This window comes from Haliotis rufescens, unplaced genomic scaffold (assembly GCF_023055435.1).
Source record: "Haliotis rufescens isolate VD_foot unplaced genomic scaffold, xgHalRufe1.0.p SCAF_94, whole genome shotgun sequence".
Lineage (NCBI taxonomy): Eukaryota > Metazoa > Mollusca > Gastropoda > Lepetellida > Haliotidae > Haliotis > Haliotis rufescens.
The window spans coordinates 1046265-1069626 of record NW_025964388.1 but is presented as its reverse complement, the minus strand read 5'-3'; the positions used below and the strand labels follow the sequence as shown (position 1 = coordinate 1069626).

The 23362-nt window shown below is 41.1% G+C and overlaps 1 protein-coding gene across 5 annotated transcripts in view; it reads right to left on the bottom strand.

The window, feature by feature from the left end:
• LOC124137729 (arf-GAP with coiled-coil, ANK repeat and PH domain-containing protein 2-like) overlaps positions 1-23362 on the bottom strand; it is a 138128-nt gene that overhangs the window by 5787 nt on the left and 108979 nt on the right. For 3 of the 5 annotated variants that reach the window (XM_048391643.1, XM_048391646.1, XM_048391645.1), the window contains 9 exons: positions 14693-14845; positions 13717-13834; positions 10582-10685; positions 9697-9822; positions 8537-8701; positions 6683-6906; positions 4474-4587; positions 2531-2781; positions 647-756 (listed from right to left, as the gene is read on the bottom strand). In XM_048391643.1, coding sequence (XP_048247600.1) covers positions 647-756; positions 2531-2781; positions 4474-4587; positions 6683-6906; positions 8537-8701; positions 9697-9822; positions 10582-10685; positions 13717-13834; positions 14693-14845 — 1365 coding nt within the window. The remainder of the gene's footprint in view (positions 1-646; positions 757-2530; positions 2782-4473; positions 4588-6682; positions 6907-8536; positions 8702-9696; positions 9823-10581; positions 10686-13716; positions 13835-14692; positions 14846-23362) is intronic. The other 2 variants (XM_048391644.1, XM_048391647.1) reach the window with 2 other exon arrangements.

Sequence of the window (23362 nt, the reverse complement as noted above, 5' to 3'; positions counted from 1 at the left end):
CACAGCCTTCAATGAACTAGATGCCCTTTTATCAATAGCCATCTCACTCACTATGACCAGGGGGGCACGGGTAGCCCAGTCGTCTGAGGCGCCACGATTCGCTGTGCAGAGTTGCGTCCCTTGGGCATGCCAGAAACCTATGATTGTGGGTTCGAATCCCGGTTCACCCCGATTATGTTTCTAGGTTTGTCAGCACCATACCCATGCTCTTGGGTGGTAAACATCTGAGACCTGCATCACTTCGGGCTTTCCTCCCACATTAAGCTGACACGCCGTGATATAACTGGAATACTGTTAAAAGCGGCGTTAAACCCAACTCACTCACTCACTTTTATCAATAACAAATTATTCTTTATTAACATAATACACCCATGGCCACCCATGTCTTGGGCTAGAACTATAAATATGAGTGTGCAGACAAACAATCTGGATTTTGAAAGACTTGAATCAAACTTGCTAGGTCTGCTAATTGAACCTTGTCACCCTCTAAGGATACATGGACTTGTCCATCAGCAGGTGATCAGGGTGTCAGTGTACAAAACAACCTTAGCGCCACAACTGGCTATGCTAAGGTATGGGAGTTACGATCACCTTAGCACTAAGATCGGCTGTACAACAGAGCCATGGGTTAAGGTATTGAACTGACCCTGTGTGTCCGTGCACCGTGGCGAGGTGGAGTGGTGTCTGACCCTGGCTGTCTTTCTTGTCCAGCTTGGCTCCGTTCAGCAGCAGGAACTCACAGGCCGCCAGAGACCCCTGTAACAATCAGGGGGGATATAACAGTCATAACAGCATGGGCTGCAGGATGTACCAATACCATTCACAGTCACGCTCAATTATACCACAGGTATCTCAAGTTCTGATTAAAATAATGAAATGATCCATTGTTTACTGTAAACATCCCTCTCTATACATGTAAAGACCAGGAATGCAATGGCATCTCTCCACATTTCCTGTGTCAATCCCATATCTCAGCATATTTCAAGGCAAACTTCAATGAAATCCTAATTTAATAATAATAATCATCATCATCATCATCATCATCTTCATCATCATCTTCATCATCCTATTGATATAGCGCAAAATCCACATCACTTAGGGACATGCTCAAGTGCATGCATGACCAGATCGTTTTATACCTGTATCTAAATACTGTTTGCCAGGACATAGGTAAAACAAGCAATCATTATTGGGTAATAGTAAATTTGACTTGTCCCGACCCCCGAATCTAGTCCCCCACTGTCCCCACTGCCCTGAATATCGTTGATTTCATTGTGCGATTTTATGATGTATAACATCAAGGAAGAAATAACAGTCACAAGATGGATGGATTTCAGGCTCTCACAATACAAAAGTCCATTTTCTGGTCCACAAGATGTCCTGCGATTCTAACTGTCCCATGACACAGTACATGCTATCCTTACAAAATGGCCTCTATCTGTAGGAGACTGTCCGCACAGCATGTGACTCCCATTCTCTGTCAGTTGGTTGGTTGGTTGGTTGGTTGTTTTACGTCGCACTCAGCAATATTCCAGCTATATGACGGCGGTCTGTAAATAATCGAGTATGGACCAGACAATCCAGTGATTAATATCATGAGCATCAATCCACGCAATTGGGATCGATGACATGTATCAACCAAGTCAGCGAACCTGACCACCCGATCCCGTTAGTCGCCTTTTACGACAAGCATAGTCGCCTTTTATGGCAAGCATGGGTTGCTGAAGACCTATTCTACCCCGGAATCTTCACAGGTCTCTCTGTCAGTAGCCGTATGTCACCAGGATATACAGAACTATAGGTACGTATCTAGACCAGTCGACTATACGTTAGACAGAAGCCATTTTCCCTTGTGAGTTATGTCACTTTTGCATTGTTACTGTGCTTTTTCCAATAACATATTCTGGGGATCTATTCTGTTGAGACATACAGAGCTGGGGCTGTAGCAGTTTTAATTAAACCTAAACATTATCATCTAGATAAGGATGAGAACTTCGTGATTTAATTTCTTAACTTTAAACCTTGTTACTTTAGAAACTAACAAAACAGCAGGGCTGTTACAGGTACCTCGGGTTGGGTGGGTACTGAGTAGGACCCGGGTACCACAGGACGATCCGGACCCGTTGTTAGTATTCACAATAAATCCATGGTCACTTATGTTTGCATTTCTTTCTATGCGCGCTCCTTCTGACTTTCATGTTTGAATAAAGATAAAGCTGCACTCAAAAAAAGCTTCAGTGCATGCATGACCAGATAGTTTTATATTGGTATATTAACCCTGTTTGCCAGGACTTGGGTAAAACAAATCCCAATGTGACATTTTGTACCAACTCTTGAAACCTACACCGGGTTCCCGGGTCATAGGGGGTTGGTAGCAAATTTGACTCCTCCCAGCTCCCAAGTGTATGCATGACCAGATCGTTTTATAGGTGTATCTAAATACTGTTTGCCAGGACACGGGTAAAACAAGTAATCATTACTCGGGATATAGTAAATTTGACTTGTCCCGACCCCCGAATCTAGTCCCTACCGTCTCTACTGCCTTGAATATCGGTGATTTCATCTCATCGTCCTTGTTCAACCAGTTGATGTCCGCTCCGTGTGCGAGAGCCTCCGCCATGACGGGGAGGTTCCGAGCCTCCGCAGCCTTGTACAGCAGCAGGTTGGGGTCCAGTTTACTCATGTCCTCCCAGGACGTCGTGGACCGCCGGTCTTCAACTTCATCTGCTTCCGTCGCGGACTCCTCCGAACTTTCCAAACCCAGCTCAGTACTGAATGAAACTGCAAGGAAATAGTTGGTCCATGCTGGAGTCAAGTCAGCTCTAGAGGGGAGGTGTTGGGTTGGATGTCATTTGGAACAGTATTTCAGTTATACCATAGCAAGAGTGAGTGAGTGAGTGAGTTAATGCCGACCAGAACAGTATTTCAGTTATACCATGGCATGAGTTATTAAGTGAGTTTGGCACCAATGTTTCAATTGTATCACAACTTATCTACTTAATGTGGGAGGAAAGCCGAAACGTGACTCATATCGCGGACATTTGAAACTTTGGGGGAACCCACAAACACTGGTACCCAAGTCACATGATCAGGAAGAATCGGAGATTCAGTCCACGACCATCGGATCCTGTCCGAGAAATTCCAATGACGATGACACCTGGTCACACACCACAGCAGTCAATCAATACAGTTATGATATACATGTACAACGATGTCATAACAGTGTCAGTTCTTACATATTCCAACCTTACAAGCAGATATGCATATAACATTTTATAGCTAAAATGGATAGAATTATCATTTAACCGCATGTTATCAGAAATGAGCGGGCCACTGTAACTTGATAATGCCCTCATATGCTTGACAATGGGCCATTATCACGCCCTTTGTTAGGTAACGTCATAGGATAGGGAAAGTTGACGTCACGCTCAATAGTGACGTCATCTGGCTTGTTCTATGACGTTTTCATAATTGTAAAAGTTGGTCACATTCGTTGTGTGTTGATTGCAGTAAATGTTTCAAAACCAATATTGTTGATATTTTTATCTGAAAATAAATTCTTTCCATTTTAGCTATAATAACGGTACGCTATTTTTCAGGGCATTATCAAATGCAAAAGCCCTGTGTCTTTTCAACTGCCCTCCTTCATTGGGCAGTTAATGGAAGACCTCGGGCTTCTGCAAATGACAATGCCCTGAAAAATAGCGTTACCCTTATAGAAACATACAACAGAATACAGTTCTTATCAAATAGACTGACGGAAGCACATTTCTTCATCATACATGTTAGTTCACATCACAATCCATGCTTTGTTAACTGGTTGCAATTTTCCGATGTTAGTTCTCATGTCGACGTCAAGGGTCTGTGTGACTGACCATGCAGGGGTCGCCGTTATTGTACATGCCATTCTCACAAACATCATCGTAATCGCCATGCATCGTTAGTGTTCGGAGCATAATTACATTCACTGCATGGGGTGAGATATAATGTGCTTGTTCACCCAAGCAACACGTTTTATGATCATCAATAACAAAGGAAATGGCACGAATTTAAATATCATTTCATTACATTGCATAGAAAATGCATCAATTCCGAAGCAACTGATGCAAGTTAAGCCACACATAGAGAGTATTATAGGCTGAAAGACTTTTTGCACATCTTACAAGCAAAACCAAAACCTAACGCTTCAATGATTTAAGACTAACTTCTGCTTCAATGCTAGCTTATTATACTACTAGCAAATTGTTAATATCTATAAAGGCAATCAAATATTTTCAAGATTACACTATTCTCAACCAATCTAACCAGATACATAACACCCATATTTGAAACAAATATTGAATAATGCAGTCCCTTATGACAAATAAATCAAACTTTCGTTTTTGACGATTAATCCCAACCAGTTTAATGATAGTACTGTTGATCGACTCATCATCTCCCATGCAAACATCACGTGCCCTCTTCCCAGCTTACTCTTATTGAACTCCGTGGATGTTTGGATGTCAGTACCAAACACAATAACATCGGAGGAGCTGCCGCCATTCCCACTGTCTGTGTCCTTATTTGTGTTGGACACCGACAGTACCGCTGAAAATGGAACGGGGGAAGCAGCAGGTTAGTGAGTGGGGGGGTGACGAGATCTGTCCGCGGGGGACGGACACAGCAGTGAGTGCAGACAAAGGACACCTATCACATTCCTAGCTTAGGAAAATATCAACATCAATTTTGTAAATGCTTGCTTTGTGGGCAACTTAAAGTTATTTTGAACACAGTAATGGAGCCATATTCCAGCTAAAGTTTGACAAGGCTCGTTAGTCCAACCTGAGAGCTGACAGTTTCATTTGGTGACTTACTTACTTAAATTGGGAATTTAATGTGTGCTTTCCGACATATGCATATTTTGCACACAGGCCCGCCAGGCCATTTAGTGATTGGTCGAAAACAATATGTCCGAAAAGGTGGGGCAACCTAAGAGGGCGTTTAGGTTGCTTACTTAATTTGGGGAACAAATTTGTAATTTGGTGACTTCAGTTTTACTTGGATACATTGATGAAGAAACTTATTTGTGTTGTACACAACTATTTACATATCCCCGAAAAATAAATTTTCATAATCCAATAAATATTTTTGCAGGTCAAAGCACTTTCAAACTATTTTTTCAGACCTTGACGCAGTTTATGCCAAACATAATTGAGGCTAAAAAAAATAAATAGTCTTGGTTCTCAGGCACTGCCTGCATCATCATAAAGTTTGCCGCATGTTTCGTTTTTATTTCCATTTAAAAAAAATATATAACAAAACCTTAAGTATTTCAAGTCCAACAGTAGTCCAATACTGTATTCCATTGTTTTACTCATCAAGGAATACATTTATGTAGGGAGGCCCTTTCCAACTGTTTATTTGGTTACATACTAGTTTGAACAAAAAAAAAGAAAGACACCGCCCGCCCGCACTATATTTTCCAAACCCATTGCCTGAGAACCAATTTTTTAAGCCTTAGTCTCCCAGCCCGTACTTGGCTCTTAGCATCATGTTCAGTCATGAGGACACAACATTCTCATTAACACGAGGCCATACAAAACTGATCATTATTGTGTCAGCACACTTTATTATTACTACCTGAGCCTCCTGGGTGAGTGAGTGAGTATGGTTTTATGCCTTTTTTGCAATATTCCAGCAATATCACGGCGGGGGACACCAGAAATGGGCTTCAAACATTGTACCCATGTCAGGAATCGAACCCGGGTCTTCGGCGTGATGAGCGAACGCTTTAACCACTAGGCTACCCGACCGCCCCCTGAGCATACTTGACAGAACAGAATATCACAAGACTCCGTCATCAGGCTTGCGTCATATATCTCATAGTATACCAGTTTGCACTAATTGAGAAGTCCAAGATGTGTACTACTTGGTGCCTGTGCGGGGGTCAATCCTATAGGTGCCATGAGTGCAGGGTCATTCATAGATATATACATGATTCTGTGTGCAATAAAATATCCATATACACTGAGGCGGTGACAAATATCATAATATTACATTAACACGTTCATATTATACTTAAGTCCAATATTTCACATTTATTGAAAATTAATTATATGTTCATACAACATTATATATCTGATATTTCACATTAAATGAAAACACGCCTGAAACAAAGCATTGTCAAATGACATGCACAGTTGATGAGGGAAAACGTTAGTAAATTCATAACAGCAGCGACTGTCAACATACGCAAGCAACTGTAAAGCTAACAAAATATTCTTTTTCAGCAAATTACCAACGTGGAAATTGAAAAAAGATTAAAGATTGTCAATCATGCCAAAATGTATTTACAACATGAAAAGGAACTCAACAATACAAGATGTAATAAATCTGTTAAACAATATCACCCCTGATGGCGATTCATCACCAAGGGGAGACAACTCTTGGTTTCCTAGCATACAGCATGCACATAACTAATGATTACACAGAACATTTGTCACTCACATTTAACACTACAGACATACTTCAGATTCTGTTTGTTCAGTATTCTTACATGAATCAATTTCAAACTTAAGAAAATCATATCATTATTCAAATTGAAGCAAGTGCTAAATAAGCAACTCAAGAAATCTAGCCAAAAGAAAGGTAAGCAGGAAAATGTAGCAAAAATTGGAAACAAAAATTCCCAAACGTTTCCAACCTTCCATGAGCCCACTTGTGACATCCTCGGAGTCGGACACAGAATCTTCCTTGGAATCTTCCTTGGAATCTTCCTTAGCTGCAGACCTGGCCGGAGATTTCCGCGTCTTTTTCCGTACACTCCAGCTCCTGATCTTGTTCCCCGCTGTTGTCTTTGTGTCCGGAAGATGATTGACAAACGCCTTCTGGACATACTTCGCTCGAATCCACGCTTCTCGGATTGTTCTGGGTAAAGTGAGTGGGTGAGTGAGTGAGTATGGTTTTACGCCGCTATAAGCAATATTCCAGCAATATCACAGCAGGGACACCAGAAATGGGCTTCACACATTGTACCCATGTGGGGAATCGAACCCGGGTCTTCAGCGTGACGAGCGAATGCTTTAACCACTGGGCTACCCGACTGCCCCTAAGTCTGTAAAGAACATAATACACGAAGGCCTCTGTGGCAGAAAGGTCACTTGTGATGCCATGCCGTCCATTCTATTTGTGTGATTCATTTCATCCTGTACAATACTTGTGCTCTGTTATCTTTCAAGGTGTAGTAATATTTTGATACACACTCTACAATTATTTATAAGGCTTGTGATGATACCACAGAAGGGATATAAATGTCTTCACTTTCAAGTGTGCCACGGAGCACAAATGATCCTGAAGTGAGCGGTTTTGAATTATTTTATACATCTTCGTATAAGCCCAAAACACTATTAGGCCACGCCTACGAGGACAACTGCTTCCTGATTGGCTGATAATAGGGTAGGCGGGACTAGAGATGCATCAATACACTGAACAATTTCATACAGTTGTCTGCAGTTCTGTGTGTTAATGCTCAAATAAGCAGTCTGTGAAATCTTTTCCATTATTTATTTATTTAGAAGAATTGCCTTCAATATGGTTTGCATTTATGGAAGCTTAAACGAAAAAACCAGAGTGATTAAATAGGGAGTTTAAGCAGTGTGCACAGGTTTTATGTTTAAACTTCCCAAAAGGCAAAAGATATTGAAGTTATTCTTAAATATCCAAATTAATTTTGAATCTTACTGTGCAGTCACACTTGTGTGACAGTACATTCATCACCAGCTTCAATAGAAAGGTATAAACATTATTTCTAAGTGTGCCAAATCATTCTAACCCTATCTTTGGCGCTCCAATACAAGGAACTTCTAGCAATGTGAAGCCAGGCAAGATGGAGAGCCTGCCAAAGTCCTGCAGTTTTTGCAGACTCAATCAAGACATAAGCGATGAGTGGTCATTGTTTTTCATACAATAAAACATTGCAGGGAGAAAAAAACATGAAGGACGCAGCCCGGAGTGGTTTATTCTCCCCGCAGTGTTTTATTGTATGATCAACAATGACCACGAGTCATTTATTTTGAATATGAGACGTCAGCATTGTGTACAGTTCTTTAAGGATATTCTCACAATCCTCACGTCAATCACCTCATATCTGTACCTATCTCCCACTACTACCGAGTGTCACATCTCTCCCACTTTGGATCAATCATTCAGCCACTGCGTTTATCTACGTAGCCCAGCTACATCTATGGGGAACAACTAACTAGGCGCTTCCCTCTAAAAAATAACGTCGTCCAATATATGATGTCATCAAGTTTCGAATGAATATGAATCACCAGAAATGACGTCATGATAGAACAATGTTTTATCGTGAAATAAACCACACTTTGTTCTTCATTGTTCTTTACGATTTATCACACAGTGATCTTATATTACATTTTAAACGGCATAAAACTATAAGATGTAAGAGTAAATGACCTCAGTATGAACATTCAAGTATTATTTAACCCATCATGAAATGGGGATGAAGCTGATGTTGATGAGGGTACATGGCTATTCCCACCTGTTCGATTCAGCTGTTGCTCGTTTGGCCACGGACTCATCCACCTTGGCCTCAAATACTCGATTCACAGCCTCGTTGCCGATCTCCACCATCACCTTGATGAGCTCTGGTTCCCAGGCATCCAGGGTGATGGACCGAACTTTTGACAGATGAACCCCAAAACTCCTGGTAGGAAGAAGACAAGTAGTGAGCGACAGAGTGAGTGAGTGAGTAGGTTTTAAACCGCTTTTAGCAATATTCAAGCAATATCATGGCAGGGGACACCAGAAATGGGCTTCACACATTTTACCCATGTCGGGAATTGAACCCGGGTCTTCGGCGTGATGGATACGCTTTAACCAGTGGGCTACCCGACTGCCCCAGTGAGCGCTGGAAGCCTCAACACTATGCCAGCCTTATGACAACCTGTGTCAACCCATTTTCTCGAGGCAAGGGAGTTCACTGACTATATAAGTCCAGTTTCAACCCTTGCCGAACTATGCTGGAATGCACCGTTCAACCAAAATCGCGCAAAGAAATTCCAGCCTATTTCAGCAATGGTGGAAACTGGACTTTTAATTCCCTTGCCTCAGGAAGATGGTCTCAACCAAACAAATTCAATTTTAGCCAAGTACTTCACTACTAGGGAATGATGACGACATGTAGCATGGTTCCAAATCATTTAATCATCCAAAACTGGCTCCTAAAGACCATATGGTTTGGGTGAGATCAAGTGATATCTACACTGTAGATATCGCTGCAATGAAATTGCATCACAATGCTGTGCAGACCGTTGTGACATCATTGGTTACCATGACGTCACAATCAAATGACATCACTAATGGCTCTGCTACTGAAGCTGTCAGCAGTATTTTTCACACTAAGACACTGCTTATTACTGTCTACAAACTGAAAAAGTTGGAAGAATGATGTTGGATGATAAATAAAATTTCACCCTCGTGTCTTTTGATAGCAAGCCTCGGAGTTTTTCCACTTTTATCAACTTGTGTTGATATATTTGATATCAAAAGACACTGGGGCGAGATTCTCTATGTAACTCCGCCCTAGCAATATTCCAGCTATGCAGTCTGCACATAATTTGAAACTAATCTGAGACTAGTAACATTCAAGAAAGATAAGTGGCATTTCCTTGTGAACCATCTTCATTAGAGACAACTGACCTGTGAATGCCGGAACACTCTATACACAGCGTGATGCCGAGGTTGATGCTGGCCCACCGAGGTTCTGGGGATCCGCAGTCACAGCATCGGTCGTTGCCTGGCACCGAGAACAGCTGCTCCATCCGACTGGAATACATGCATCGTCGTTACGGGTTACACAATACACCATTAGTGACTTAATGAGAGAGAGAGCTTAACCGTTAAGCATCTTTAAACAATATCAGTTATATAACGGCATGTCAGCTTGGCGTGGAAGAAAACCCACAATGATACAGGCCTTAGTTGTTGACTGAGTTTGGTTTTACGCCACTTTTAGCAACATCATGGCGGGGGATTCCAGAAATTGGCTTCACACATTGTACCCATGTGGGGGGAATCAAACCCGGGTCTTCGGCTTGACGAGCGAACGCTTTAACCCCTAGGCTACCTCACTGACCCTGGACCCGGACTACTGGGACCTCCGTACTTCCAATACCAACATTTGGGGCATACACTAGTGAGTCAGTAGGGTTGGATGCTACTTTGAACAGCCTCTCAGTTATTTTACAGCTAGCAATGGTAGTTTATTGTTTAACGCCACACTCAGCAATATTCAAGCTGTATGACACCGTTCTGTAAATAATCAAGTCTGAGAGAGACATCCCAGTGATTGACCACATGAGCATCGATCCAAGCAATTTCGATACGATGACATATATCAACCAGGTCAGCGAGCCTGACAACCCGATCCCGTAAGTCACCCTTATGGCAAGTATAGTCGCCTCTAATGACAAGCTTGGGTTGCTGAAGACCTATTGTAAGCCAGATCTTCACAGTTCAATGGGACAGTGAGTGAGTGAGTGAATGGTGGAGTATGTCACCAGCACTATCATCGCAGCTACTTACACCTGGACCTTAGTCTGTTTGGGTTGTAGGGGAGACCTCATGGCACTGACGTCATTCGAGGCAGCACCGTTCAGAACTGCATTGTTGTCCAAACCTTCTTCATCCTGGAAACAGATGGACCAGCATATAGCCGTCTGTGACTAAACATGCTACCAATCCATATCTGTCAAGGACTTCATTCCACAAAGCAACCTAAGCAACCTTACATAGTGCTTAGACAATCACCTTACATAGTGCTTAGACGATCACCTTACATAGTGCTTAGACGATCATCCTTACATAGTGCTGAGACGATCACCTTACATAGTGCTTAGACGATCACCTTACATAGTGCTGAGACGATCACCTTACATAGTGCTTAGATGATCACCTTACATAGTGCTTAGACAATCACCTTTCATAGTGCTTAGACGATCACCTTACATAGTGCTGAGGCGATCACCTTACATAGTGCTTAAACGATCACCTTACATAGTGCTTAGACGATCACCTTACATAGTGCTTAGACGATCACCTTACATAGTGCTTAGACGATCACCTAACATAGTGCTTAGACGATCACCTGACATAGTGCTTAGACGATCACCTTACATAGTGCTTAGACGATCACCTTACATAGTGATTAGACGATCACCTAACAGTGCTTAGATGATCACCTTACATAGTGCTTAGACGATCACCTTACATAATGCTGAGACGATCACCTTACATGGTGCTTAGACGATCACCTAACATAGTGCTTAGATGATCACCTTACATAGTGCTTAGACAATCACCTTACACAGTGCTGAGATGATCACCTTACATAGTGCTTAGACGATCACCTTACATAGTGCTTAGACGATCACCTTACATAGTACGAGACGATCACCTTACTTAGTGCTGAGACGATCACCTTACATAGTGCTTAGATGATCACCTTACATAGTGCTTAGACAATCACCTTACACAGTGCTGAGACGATCACCTTACATAGTGCTTAGACAATCACCTAACATAGTGCGAGACGATCACCTTACATAGTGCTGAGACGATCACCTTACATAGTGCTTAGTCGATCACCTTACATAGTGCTGAGACGATCACCTAACATAGTGCTGAGACGATCACCTTACATAGTGCTTAGATGATCACCTTACATACTGCTGAGATGATCACCTTACATAGTGCTTAGACAATCACCTTACATAGTGCTTAGACGATCACCTTACATAGTGATTAGACGATCACCTTACATAGTGCTTAGACGATCACCTTACATAGTGCTTAGACGATCGCCTTACATAGTGCTTAGACGATCACCTTACACAGTGCTGAGACGATCACCTTACACAGTGCTGAGACGATCACCTTACATACTGCTTAGACGATCACCTTACGTAGTGCTTAGACGATCACCTAACATAGTGCGAGACGATCACCTTACTTAGTGCTTAGATGATCACCTTACATACTGCTGAGAAGATCACCTTACATAGTGCTTAGACGATCACCTAACATAGTGCTTAGACGATCACCTTACATAGTGCTGAGACGATCACCTAACATAGTGCTTAGACGATCACCTTACATAGTGCTTAGATGATCACCTTACATAGTGCTTAGACGATCACCTTACATAGTGCTGAGACGATCACCTAACATAGTGCTTAGACGATCACCTTACATAGTGCTTTGACGATCGTAACTCCCATACTTAAATTTAGACGTTCGACAGTCACAGCGCAAAGACACCTTTGGGAAATGGACCCTGCATCTTCCCGTGGCAAAGCGTCCACTAGCCTTTTTAACAAAGACTTGTTTCCACCCTTGCCACATCAAGCCCACTAGTGCTTAATTGATTGGACTATAGTATTTATACTTTTAAACAAATTGACTGATCCCCCCCCCCCCCCCTCCATTCCCAATCTCCCCCTCCCCTCTCCTCTCCCACACACACAGCATAAGCATCACCACATTGCTTTACTGAAGCCAATCTACAAGATACAATGCTTATATCAACCAGCTCCTCCTCTAACCCTAGCTTACACAATGATGCTATCATCTACAGTGGGAGGGTGTTGGTTTTGTCTGTTAATGGGTTACAGGACCCCAGATTCACGTGGGTGCCCCTCCCACCTCTCTCCTCACATGACCCTGTGTGTTAGTACTGCACTCTGACCAGCATCCCTGACACACGATACAGGGTCCACCGATGTCTGATACTGATACGTACCACACCATACCATGGTATGCATCCATTCCGTCACAAGTGTCTGTGCATATTCTACTCCAAGAAAATACATCTGACTTGTTTATCCTAACACAGAACAGACCATTTACTGATTTCATCACATGTGCCTGTGCCTGACTGATCATAAATGCCTGTGCATTTCATAACAGAAGAAGTTCCTGTGTTGATACTAATAGAAGAAAGTGCCTGTGCTGATACTAATAGAAGGAGGTGCCTGTGTTGATACTAATAGAAGAAAGTGCCTGTGCTGATACTAACAGAAGGAAGTGCCTGTGCTGATACAAACAGAAGAAAGTGCCTGTGCTGATACTAATAGAAGAAAGTGCCTGTGTTGATACTAAGAGAAGAAAGTACCTGTGCTGATATTAACAGAAGGAAGTGCCTGTGCTGATATTAACAGAAGGAAGTGCCTGTGTTGATACTAATAGAAGAAAGTGCCTGTGCTGATACTAACAGAAGAAAGTGACTGTGCTGATACTAACAGAAGAAAGTGACTGTGCTGATACTAACAGAAGAAAGTGACTGTGCTGATACTAACAGAAGAAAGTGACTGTGCTGATACAAATAGAAGAAAGTACCTGTGCTGATACTAACAGAAGAAAGTGCCTGTGCTGATATTAACAGAAGGAAGTGCCTGTGCTGATATTAACAGAAGGAAGTGCCTGTGTTGATACTAATAGAAGAAAGTGCCTGTGCTGATACTAACAAAAGGAAGTGCCTGTGCTGATATGAAGAGAAGAAAGTGACTGTGCTGATACTAACAGAAGGAAGTGCCTGTGTTGATACTAACAGAAGAAAGTGCCTGTGCTGATACGAAGAGAAGAAAGTGCCTGTGCTGATACGAAGAGAAGAAAGTGCCTGTGCTGACACCATTAGAAGAAAGTGCCTGTGCTGATACTAACACTCACAACTGAATCCTGTGCGTTGAGTGTCTCCCTGTAAGCCTTGTTAATACTGAACTGTATAGAGTTGATCCACAGGAGGCACTGGGTGTCGGAGTCAGCCTGCAGCACGTGGCTCCTACAACAGGAAGGTGAACATCACACGTCTACACACAACTCCAGGCACAAATACAACCTGGGATCTCTTAGTGAGTAATGTTCACGCCAACTGAAGAGTGAAATTTCTATTTCGCATTACTTGAAATTTCCATGCACATATGTCATTAAGTCACATCGTCACATGGACCTGATCTTGAATAATGGACAAAAAATCAATCATGAATATTAAAGTGCAAAGGATATGTGCAGCTGCAAGTCTTTGAATGGTACTTAGTAGTGGCACAGATAAGGAAGAGAAATCATGAATGTCAATTCTTGATCCAGGTCTTGATATTCATGAGTGAGTGAATATGTTTTTATGCCGCTTTTAGCAATATTCCAGCAATATCACAGCGAGAGACACCAGAAATGGACTTCACACATTTGAATTATTATGAGGAATAGTTATTCTGAGCCCTAATATTGGTTCTTAGTCCTTAAGCAAACAGTGGTTGCTGGGGACCTATTTTGCTTTGGAATCCTGAGGGAGGACAACCAGAGCGTACTGGGCACCTCTCTAGCCCCTGAATTCCCTCGGCATACAAGAATGAAGGAGATATATTTCGTAATGGAATCTCAACTGGGGACAAGCAGAGGTGCCGGTGACGTAATTCTGGACAACCAGAGCGTACTGGGCACCTGAATTCCCTTGGCATACAAGAATGAAGGGGATATATTTTGTCCTGGAATCTCCAACCGGGACACGCAGGGGTTGCCCATAACCTAATTTGCTCTGGAATTCTTGAATTCAGAGCGTATTGGGCACCTGAAAAGCCCCAACTCCTCTGGAGTCACACAACATGAGCTTCCCCCACTGTTCTATATGGAACCTACAAACCTGGTGGGAGAGAGGACCTCAAAGCAGAAGCGTCTGTCGGTGTCCATGATGGGCTTGATGGAACAGAGCCTCAGGTCATCCTCCATCACAGTCTGGGAGTCCTTGGAGCGCTTCCGGTACACCAGCTGACGGGTCTCGATGCTGAACCACCGCCTGAAACAGTGAGTGAGTGAGTGAGTGAGTGGGTGGGTGAGTGAGTGAGTGAGTGAGTGAGTGAGTGAGTGAGTGAGTGAGTGAGTGAGTGAGTGAGTGAGTGAGTGAGTGAGTGAGTGAGTGAGTGAGTGAGTGAGTGAGTGAGTGAGTGAGTGAGTGAGTGAGTGAGTGAGTGAGTGAGTGAGCATGTTGTTACTCCACTTTTAGCAGAATTCCAGCAATATCACGGTGGGAGACATCTGTAATGGGCTTCACGCACTGTACCCATGTTTGGATTTGAACCAGGGTCTTCAGCGTGAGGAGCTAACGCTTTAACCACGAGGCTACCCCACCAACCCCACAGTACTACAGAACGTGACCAGGTCTACCATACAGGACCAACAGAGAGAGTTAGTCTGGAAGTGAGGCAGCGAGAGAGTTTGAAAAGGAAAGGGATCAAGTGTCTTTTGTTTGTTTGTGTTTGCATACCTGTTTAACGCTATATTTACCAATATTACTGCCATGACATCAGCCAATAAATAATCAACCCATACTCACAATTAGTACACAATAAGTAGTGTGTACAGGGGACCTATTCTGTTCAACCTCAACTAACAACTTCAGATACTGTTCCTGATACTGCAGTAATCTAGACTTGCCAAACATTATAGACTTGCATGGGCTGTATTTGATATATTTATATCAGGGTCTGTAAGACAGACTGACAGGGGACCTATTATGTTCAACCTTAACTTACAACGACTTATCGAAACTACATCAGCAATAAAGACACATGAGAAATGGCACCCTCTCTCACCGCCATTTTGAAAATGACACAAGCAAGATATGGGGATTCTTCTACATGTAAATTATTCTATCTGTCCAACTTCAAGAAGATTCCTCCAGTGGAATGTGACAGATGTGTCGGTACCAAGAGTCCCTGTATGATCTATGTGCACCACATGCACGGCACCACACTACGGCCTGTGTAAGATGCTATCCCCGACACAAAGCGTGCTCAGTTATCATGCAGCCAACTCCGTGACCTGTACCCAAGGAAAGTTGCAGGCACTTCCTTGAAGCAATCTGCCCAGTGTAACATTCAGCCTTCATGCAAGCAGAAAGTTTGTACCAAGGGGCGGTGGGGTAGCCTAGTGGGTAAAGCTTTTGCACGTCATGCCGAAGACCCCGGTTCGATTCCCCACATGGGTACAATGTGTGAAGCCCATTTCTGGTGTCCTGCCAGTGATATTGCTGGAATATTGCTAAAATTGGCGTAAAACCATACCCACTCACTCCTTTAAATGCCTACCACTCCAATAGACAGAATACCATATTCGACGTAATAAGCGCCCGCTCTAATAAGCACCCACGGCGATATTTGCTAATATATTGGCTAGTGAACAATCCCAATTAGCAATTCCGATTGATCAATGTACACAAAACTTATTTAATCGTATATAATACGCAGGTTATATGCATCCTTAATTATGGGATATCAAATTTTGGAAAAATATATCTGTCGTATATAAACATTTCAGGCTCTCAGCATAAACCATGAAATTTACAATCTTTCAACTCTGTTGTTTTTCACCAAAATAATATTCTAATAAGAGCCTCATATTTCTAATTTTGAGAGCGACTGGGCGCTTATTATGTCAAATACAGTACCTATTATTTGGCCACTCATTTTAAAGAAATACAAAAAGATTCTGAAAAGAAAGACAAATATTTGTTTCAGTACATTCAGGATCTAATAGTGTGTCGTAATATCGATGAAGTGATAAATACTGCATCGATACAAATTTATGACTATTGATACTAAATGAATAATTCAGTGCCACAGAAACGTTAATCCCGCATTAAGATTACCATCATTAAGATGGACATTGAGAAGGCAAAACATTAATTAATTAATTAATTAATTAATTAATTATGAGTGAGTGAGTGAGTGAGTGAGTGAGTGAGTGAGTGAGTGAGTGAGTGAGTGAGTGAGTGAGTGAGTGTGAGTGAGTGAGTGAGTGAGCTGGGTTTAACGCCGCTTTAAACATTATTCCAGTCATATCGCGGTGTGTCAGCTTAATGTGGGAGGAAAGCCCGAAGTGATGCAGGTTTTAGACGTTTACCACTTCGGTGAAACCTACGAGCACGGGTATGGTGCTGACAAACCTAGAAACATAATCGGGGCGAACCGGGAATCGAACCCACAATCAGGTTTCTGGCATGCCCAAGGGACGCAACTCTGCACAGCAAATCGCAGCGCCTTAGACGACTGGGCCACCCATTAATTATGAACATTAAATGGATTAACCGAGTTAATATTCGGCATTAAATTGATTAAATGAAGGACTAATGGGTATATTTTATCTATATACATAAAGAATTATTACTGTTATTATTAACTGATACATGAACATATCATGATACATGTGAGTTAATATGTCAATACTTAAATTTCCAATCAATGACACCTCTACAGGACATCAAACATTTTTTGCACAAAAAACTGGGGCAAACTGATTTTTTCCCAGTATTTCCTGCATTAAATTATTTTTAGTCCTAGCCCCCCTTCCCATGAGGAAACGCAGACATGACATTGTTGAAACAGACTATAGCATGGCGGAGCTCAGTCAGAGCTCCGAGTGCAGGATGCTGGGGTTTATGTGACAGCACCATACTTGACTGCACCGCAAACAAACAACCTTGAACCGAAACCATTATCAACAAACTTCTCATCTGTCAACTTCCATTGAAAATGTGTAAAGAAAGCTGATAATTTCACATATTTCTTGAAAACTTTGAAAACATTTTCTTTGGGGAAAGAAATGGGAAAGAAACAGCAGTCTGTAGCACCTCCAGGCAGAATGAAACTGGTTAGTAGAATCACAACAAGCTGGCTGCAGCATTTCAAATTCAAGGCCTTTTCGAGATGGAACTTCAAATTTAAGACTTTCAAGATAGACTTTCAAATTCAAGGCCTTTTCGAGATGGAACTTCAAATTTAAGACTTTCAAGATAGACTTTCAAATTCAAGGCCTTTTCGAGATGGAACTTCAAATTCAAGGCCTTTTCGAGATGGAACTTCAAATTTAAGACTTTCAAGTTAGATTTTCAAATTCAAGGCCTTTTCGAGATGGAACTTCAAATTTAAGACTTTCAAGTTAGATTTTCAAATTCAAGGCCTTTTCGAGATGGAACTTCAAATTTAAGACTTTCAAGTTAGATTTTCAAATTCAAGGCCTTTTCGAGATGGAACTTCAAATTTAAGACTTTCAAGTTAGATTTTCAAATTCAAGGCCTTTTCGAGATGGAACTTCAAATTTAAGACTTTCAAGTTAGATTTTCAAATTCAAGGCCTTTTCGAGATGGAACTTCAAATTTAAGACTTTCAAGATAGACTTTCAAATTCAAGGCCTTTTCGAGATGGAACTTCAAATTTAAGACTTTCAAGTTAGATTTTCAAATTCAAGGCCTTTTCGAGATGGAACTTCAAATTTAAGACTTTCAAGATAGACTTTCAAATTCAAGGCCTTTTCAAGATGGAACTTCAAATTTAAGACTTTCAAGATAGACTTTCAAATTCAAGGCTTCTTAAAGATGGGCTTTTATATTCAATGCTTTTCATGCCATGAAGTTCTTCAAGATGGACTTTCAAATTGAAGACTTTTTTAAACAATCAAGGCTTTTGAAGATGGACTTTCAATTTCAAGGCTTTTTAAGATGGACTTTTAAATTCAGGGCTTTTCAAGCTATTAAGGCTTTCAAGACTGACTTTCAAATTTAAGGTTCTTTTAAACAATCAAAGCCTTTGAAGTTGAACTTTTAAATTCAAGGCTTATCAAGCTATCAAGGCTTTTTAAGATGGACTTATAAATCCAAGGCATTTCAAGATGGACTTTCAAACACAAGGCTTTCAAGATGGACTTTCGAAATTAAAGGGGCACTAATCTCTGGCGTCTTGAGTTGATTTGCTCGCTAACACAACTGCGCATGACAAGAAACTGGGCTATCGTCTATCAGGACAGCTAAATAACCTTTGAGGCAATATCTATACACATTTCTGAACAGATTGGTTACCCGTGATCTATGAAGATTTTGATATTACAAAGGGTGCATGTTAATCAATTTCTTCAACCTACACAACCAGTCAAAAAGAACAGGGGAAGTTCATAGGATTTCGTAATTACTTTTGGAAATATCCCTGGAATAAATTTGGATTTTAGATTGCAAGAATTATATGATTGTTATCATCTTGTTGTCATCCATGTTTCCTGGTACACCCCTGCATCTGTGTGTTTTGTCGTCATTCACTCGATGCTCAGTCAATGAATCTATTACAGGCATAATTAGTGGTAGCACCACTCTGATAACCTGACAAAGGTTCCCATTTGGCATTTCTTGTGTCTAGGGTACTTATTCAATCTAAATCCAGTGGATTTGTCAAAAGTAAGTGTTTCCATGTGTAGGTTTACCAAAGCAGACGGAATACACCCATGTCTGGGCGTGAAGTGCCTATGTAAAAACAACATGCCTTGTTTAAAGGATTAACTGATGATACGTTGATTGATTGCTCATTGTTATCTTTATCTAACTGACCAATGAGACTTGACACCTGTGTGAAACACCTGTCGATACACCAACAGTTGTAACTGGACTTGGGCTTCAGTGAGTGAGTGAGTATGGTTTTACGCCGCTTTTAGCAATATTCCAGCAATATCACGGCGGGGGACACCAGATATGGGCTTCACACATTGTGCCCACGTCGGGAATCGAACCTGGGTCTTTGGCTTGACGAGCGAACGCTTTAACCACTAGGCTACCCGACCGCCCCACTTGGGCTTCAGACTTGCAGGCAGTATACATTCAGTCTTATTCCCACATATCCTGCTGTAGAGAATTGGGGGTTATCAACACATTGAATCCACACAAAACATTCACACAGGTGATCAAGCAGTGACCACCCAGAGCTACAAATAAGCAGCGTATTTGCGCAAAATACCCCCCCCAAAATATTCAAAACCCAATCACTTTCAATTAACTTGCATACAGAAACACCTGTATGAAATGAAAAACTCAAATGTATAAAGACAGCACGCGTAAATACCCAATGAAGATTTTTCAGCATGCGTACAATGGAGCTAATTTCCAAAACACAATTACGAGCTAACTTACTTTCCAAGTCAAGCCTATATATTTAGAACAGTTATCACGGTTATATAAATCTATTGCATTATTTCATTTTTTTTAAATCTTAAAATGTTCACTCTTTGGAGGAAATACCCAATAGTGTGATGAATAGATGAGGGAAAAAATATTGGTTACCCAATGAAAAATGTAATAACCAATTAAAATAGAAACCCTAGAGTAAAAACTCAATTGCACAAAATGTTCTGGGCTCTTGTCACATAGCTGAAACATTGCTGAGTGTGGCAATAACAACTAACAAACAGATAAAGAACGATTATTCAATACTTAAACTATGATGTAACACGTATATTCGTGTCTCGTAGGTCAACGCTGGCCGTTGGATGTATTTTTAATTCATGCCATATTTGCCATGTTACTGATTTCATAAATCCAGTGACACTTTAAGAAAATATTTTTTTCTTCTTCTAATAATAATTATTAGTTTAAATCATAAGTTCTAGATTATGTAAATAATAAGAACAAGTTGTCCACATAAGAGACTGGTGTCCTTGGACTGTCCAAATACATGTATCTAGACTTGCCTGTTAATAGGATAGTGCTACTACACATCCATGGACTTTTCTTTCAGTACAGTCTTGGAGCAAAGCTAGGTTCTACCCACCAGTAATGTTTCATGGGAGTCCTACCCATCAACAGTTATAATACAAAGATGCCTCGTCATAAATTACATTTCATCACATTTTTATAAAACTTAACGAAACCAAATACTACATGTATTCCGGCCTAATTAAATACTTGTCCTACATCAAGAAACTATGAAGTCAGTTGTCGGAAATGTCACGCCCTTATTACCTCGTAAAGTAATTATTAGTTGTCTCGTCATAAGGTCCTACATCAAGAAATTATGAAGTCAGTTGTTGGAAATATCACACCCTTATTACCTCGTGAAGTAATCGTTAGTATAGTCATAAAGTCCTACATCAAGAAACTATGAAGTCAGTTGTTGGAAATGTCACGCCCTTATTACCTCGTGAAGTAATTGTTAGTTGTCTTGTCATAAAGAACCACTTAGCTCAAATAAACTGAAGGCTAACTAGGAATTTGGACACCGATTAAATCTTGTTCCTAGACATCGTACATTTCCTGTTTGTTTAACTGATGGATTTTAATCGGTTATCCCTGATGAGTCAGCAAGGTTTAAACCAATATTGTCAGCTCATCTGGAAGGAATAGATTTGTGATAAGAGTTCTAGAAGTGATGCAAACAAGCTGTACCTGCTCTCTTGGACATCCGCATATGATCAGGTTACCTCCCTTTGGAAAATTAAGTACCGTATTCGACGTAATAAACGCCCAGGGCGCTCTCAAAATTAGAAATAGGGGGCTGTTATTAGAATATTACTTTGGTGGAAAAAACAGAGTTGAAAGATGAATTTCGTGGTTTATGCTGACAGTCTGAACTGTTTATATACGACAGATACATTTTTCCAGAATTTAATTGCCCGTAATTAAGGGTGCATATAACACAGTGAGTGCGTATTTTACACTAATAAATAAGTCCGGTGTACATTGATCAATCGGAAGGGGGGCTAATTGGGATTGTTCACTTGCCAATAAATTAGCAAATATCACCGTGGGCGCTTATTAGAGCGGGGCACTTTTTACGTCGAATACGGTAGTTTATATATATTTCCATACATTTAAGTAGTGGGCAATTCTATTGCAACTGATCATAATCAAGGATCAAGGATGAAATGGGTTTTCTAAGCTGAGCTGTCCCATATATACGTGTTTCTGGTTATCCAGCAGACCAACATTGTCACTTGCCATCACATTTGTCACTATACCTGTAACAAGCAATCAAGAGAATTGATCAAAACATTAATCTAAAGTGGTAAGATCTACCTATACTCACCATATACGTTACCTGAACACATTATATTTTTGCCTGACCCACATTCAATGATAAAGTCCTAATAGTTATGTTTTTTCAGGCCCAACCAATATGTGAAGGTGAGGTGAAATTGGGTTTAACGTCGCGTCCAAGATTATTGCACTTATATAGCGACGTGCATGCACGTGTGTGTCTGTGGCTGCTTTTACTAGTCCGGACTGATGCCGATTTATAGTGCTAGCTCACTGAGATACCATGCCGCAGTTTAACATGAATACCCCACTCAGACACAGTATACTGACTCCGAGCTGACCAGTCCTTGTTTTAGCCCCTTAATGTCGAGCGCCAGACAGGGTAACAACAAGTACCATCTTTTAACGTCTTTTGGTATGACGCGGCCGGGGATCAAACCCCGGACCTTCCGCTCTCCGGGCGGATGCTCTACCACAAGACCACGGAGGCGGCACCAACCAATATGTAATAATAAATTCCAAACACAAATACTCGGTGTTATGTTTTGGCCTAAGCACTAATAGATGATAATTTAACACATAATTTAATATTTTGGCCCAACCAATATTTAATAATGAATTGCAAACACAAGTATTATCTTTGGCCTAAGCACTGCTTGATGATAATTTAACACACAATTTAATATTTTGGCCTAACCAATGACTGAAGATCCCAAATGCAAGTATTTTATTTGCCCTAAACACTGTTCGATCATCAGGCAACTTCAAACACAAGTATTTTATTTTGCCCTCAACACTGTTTGATGATAAAGCAATTTCAAACACAAGTATTTTATTTAGTCTAAACAATGATTTTAATGATGGATACCAAACATAGAGATTTTCGGAACCAATGATCAATGATGGGATCTCAACCGAATTGATCCTCAGCTGACACATTGAAGGTCTCAGCCGGTCTAGTGGCAGTCAATGAGATGCGACTACCCCGTCCTATAGACTCCTAGACTCACGGCAAGGCAGGGACATTCCAAGCTCTCCATCCTCAACTCCAAGATTACAATATCTGCTTGTTCTGTGCCTTACGATAACAGGAAGGACATAAGGAGACTATGTGAGTTTGGTGTTTATCCGGACTCGGTACCAGTAGCCGGGTTATTATGTCTGGATGTTCCAGCATTCATAGCAGGAGCCTCATCCATCAGCTAAGCTGGTTTTTGCCAGCAGGTTTCTGCAAGTGCTATCCATTAAGTTGGAAATTAAGGCTTAATGTGAAAATCCAGTTTTTCTTTCAGGCAGTTATGGTGAAATGACTATTGTGGGTTTTCTATTTGTTTATACTTGAAACTTGAGACCCTTGAGAACTTGACAGGATGAAACCAATATCGAGGATAATTTTGGAAGTTCCAGAAGTAATGTTCTCAAAAAGGTTCATGTTTTACCATGATGTCCTTGACATATCTACATCATATCCCGAGAAAGTGAGTGAATTAGGTTTTCACAATGCTTGAAGCATCATTTAGCCAG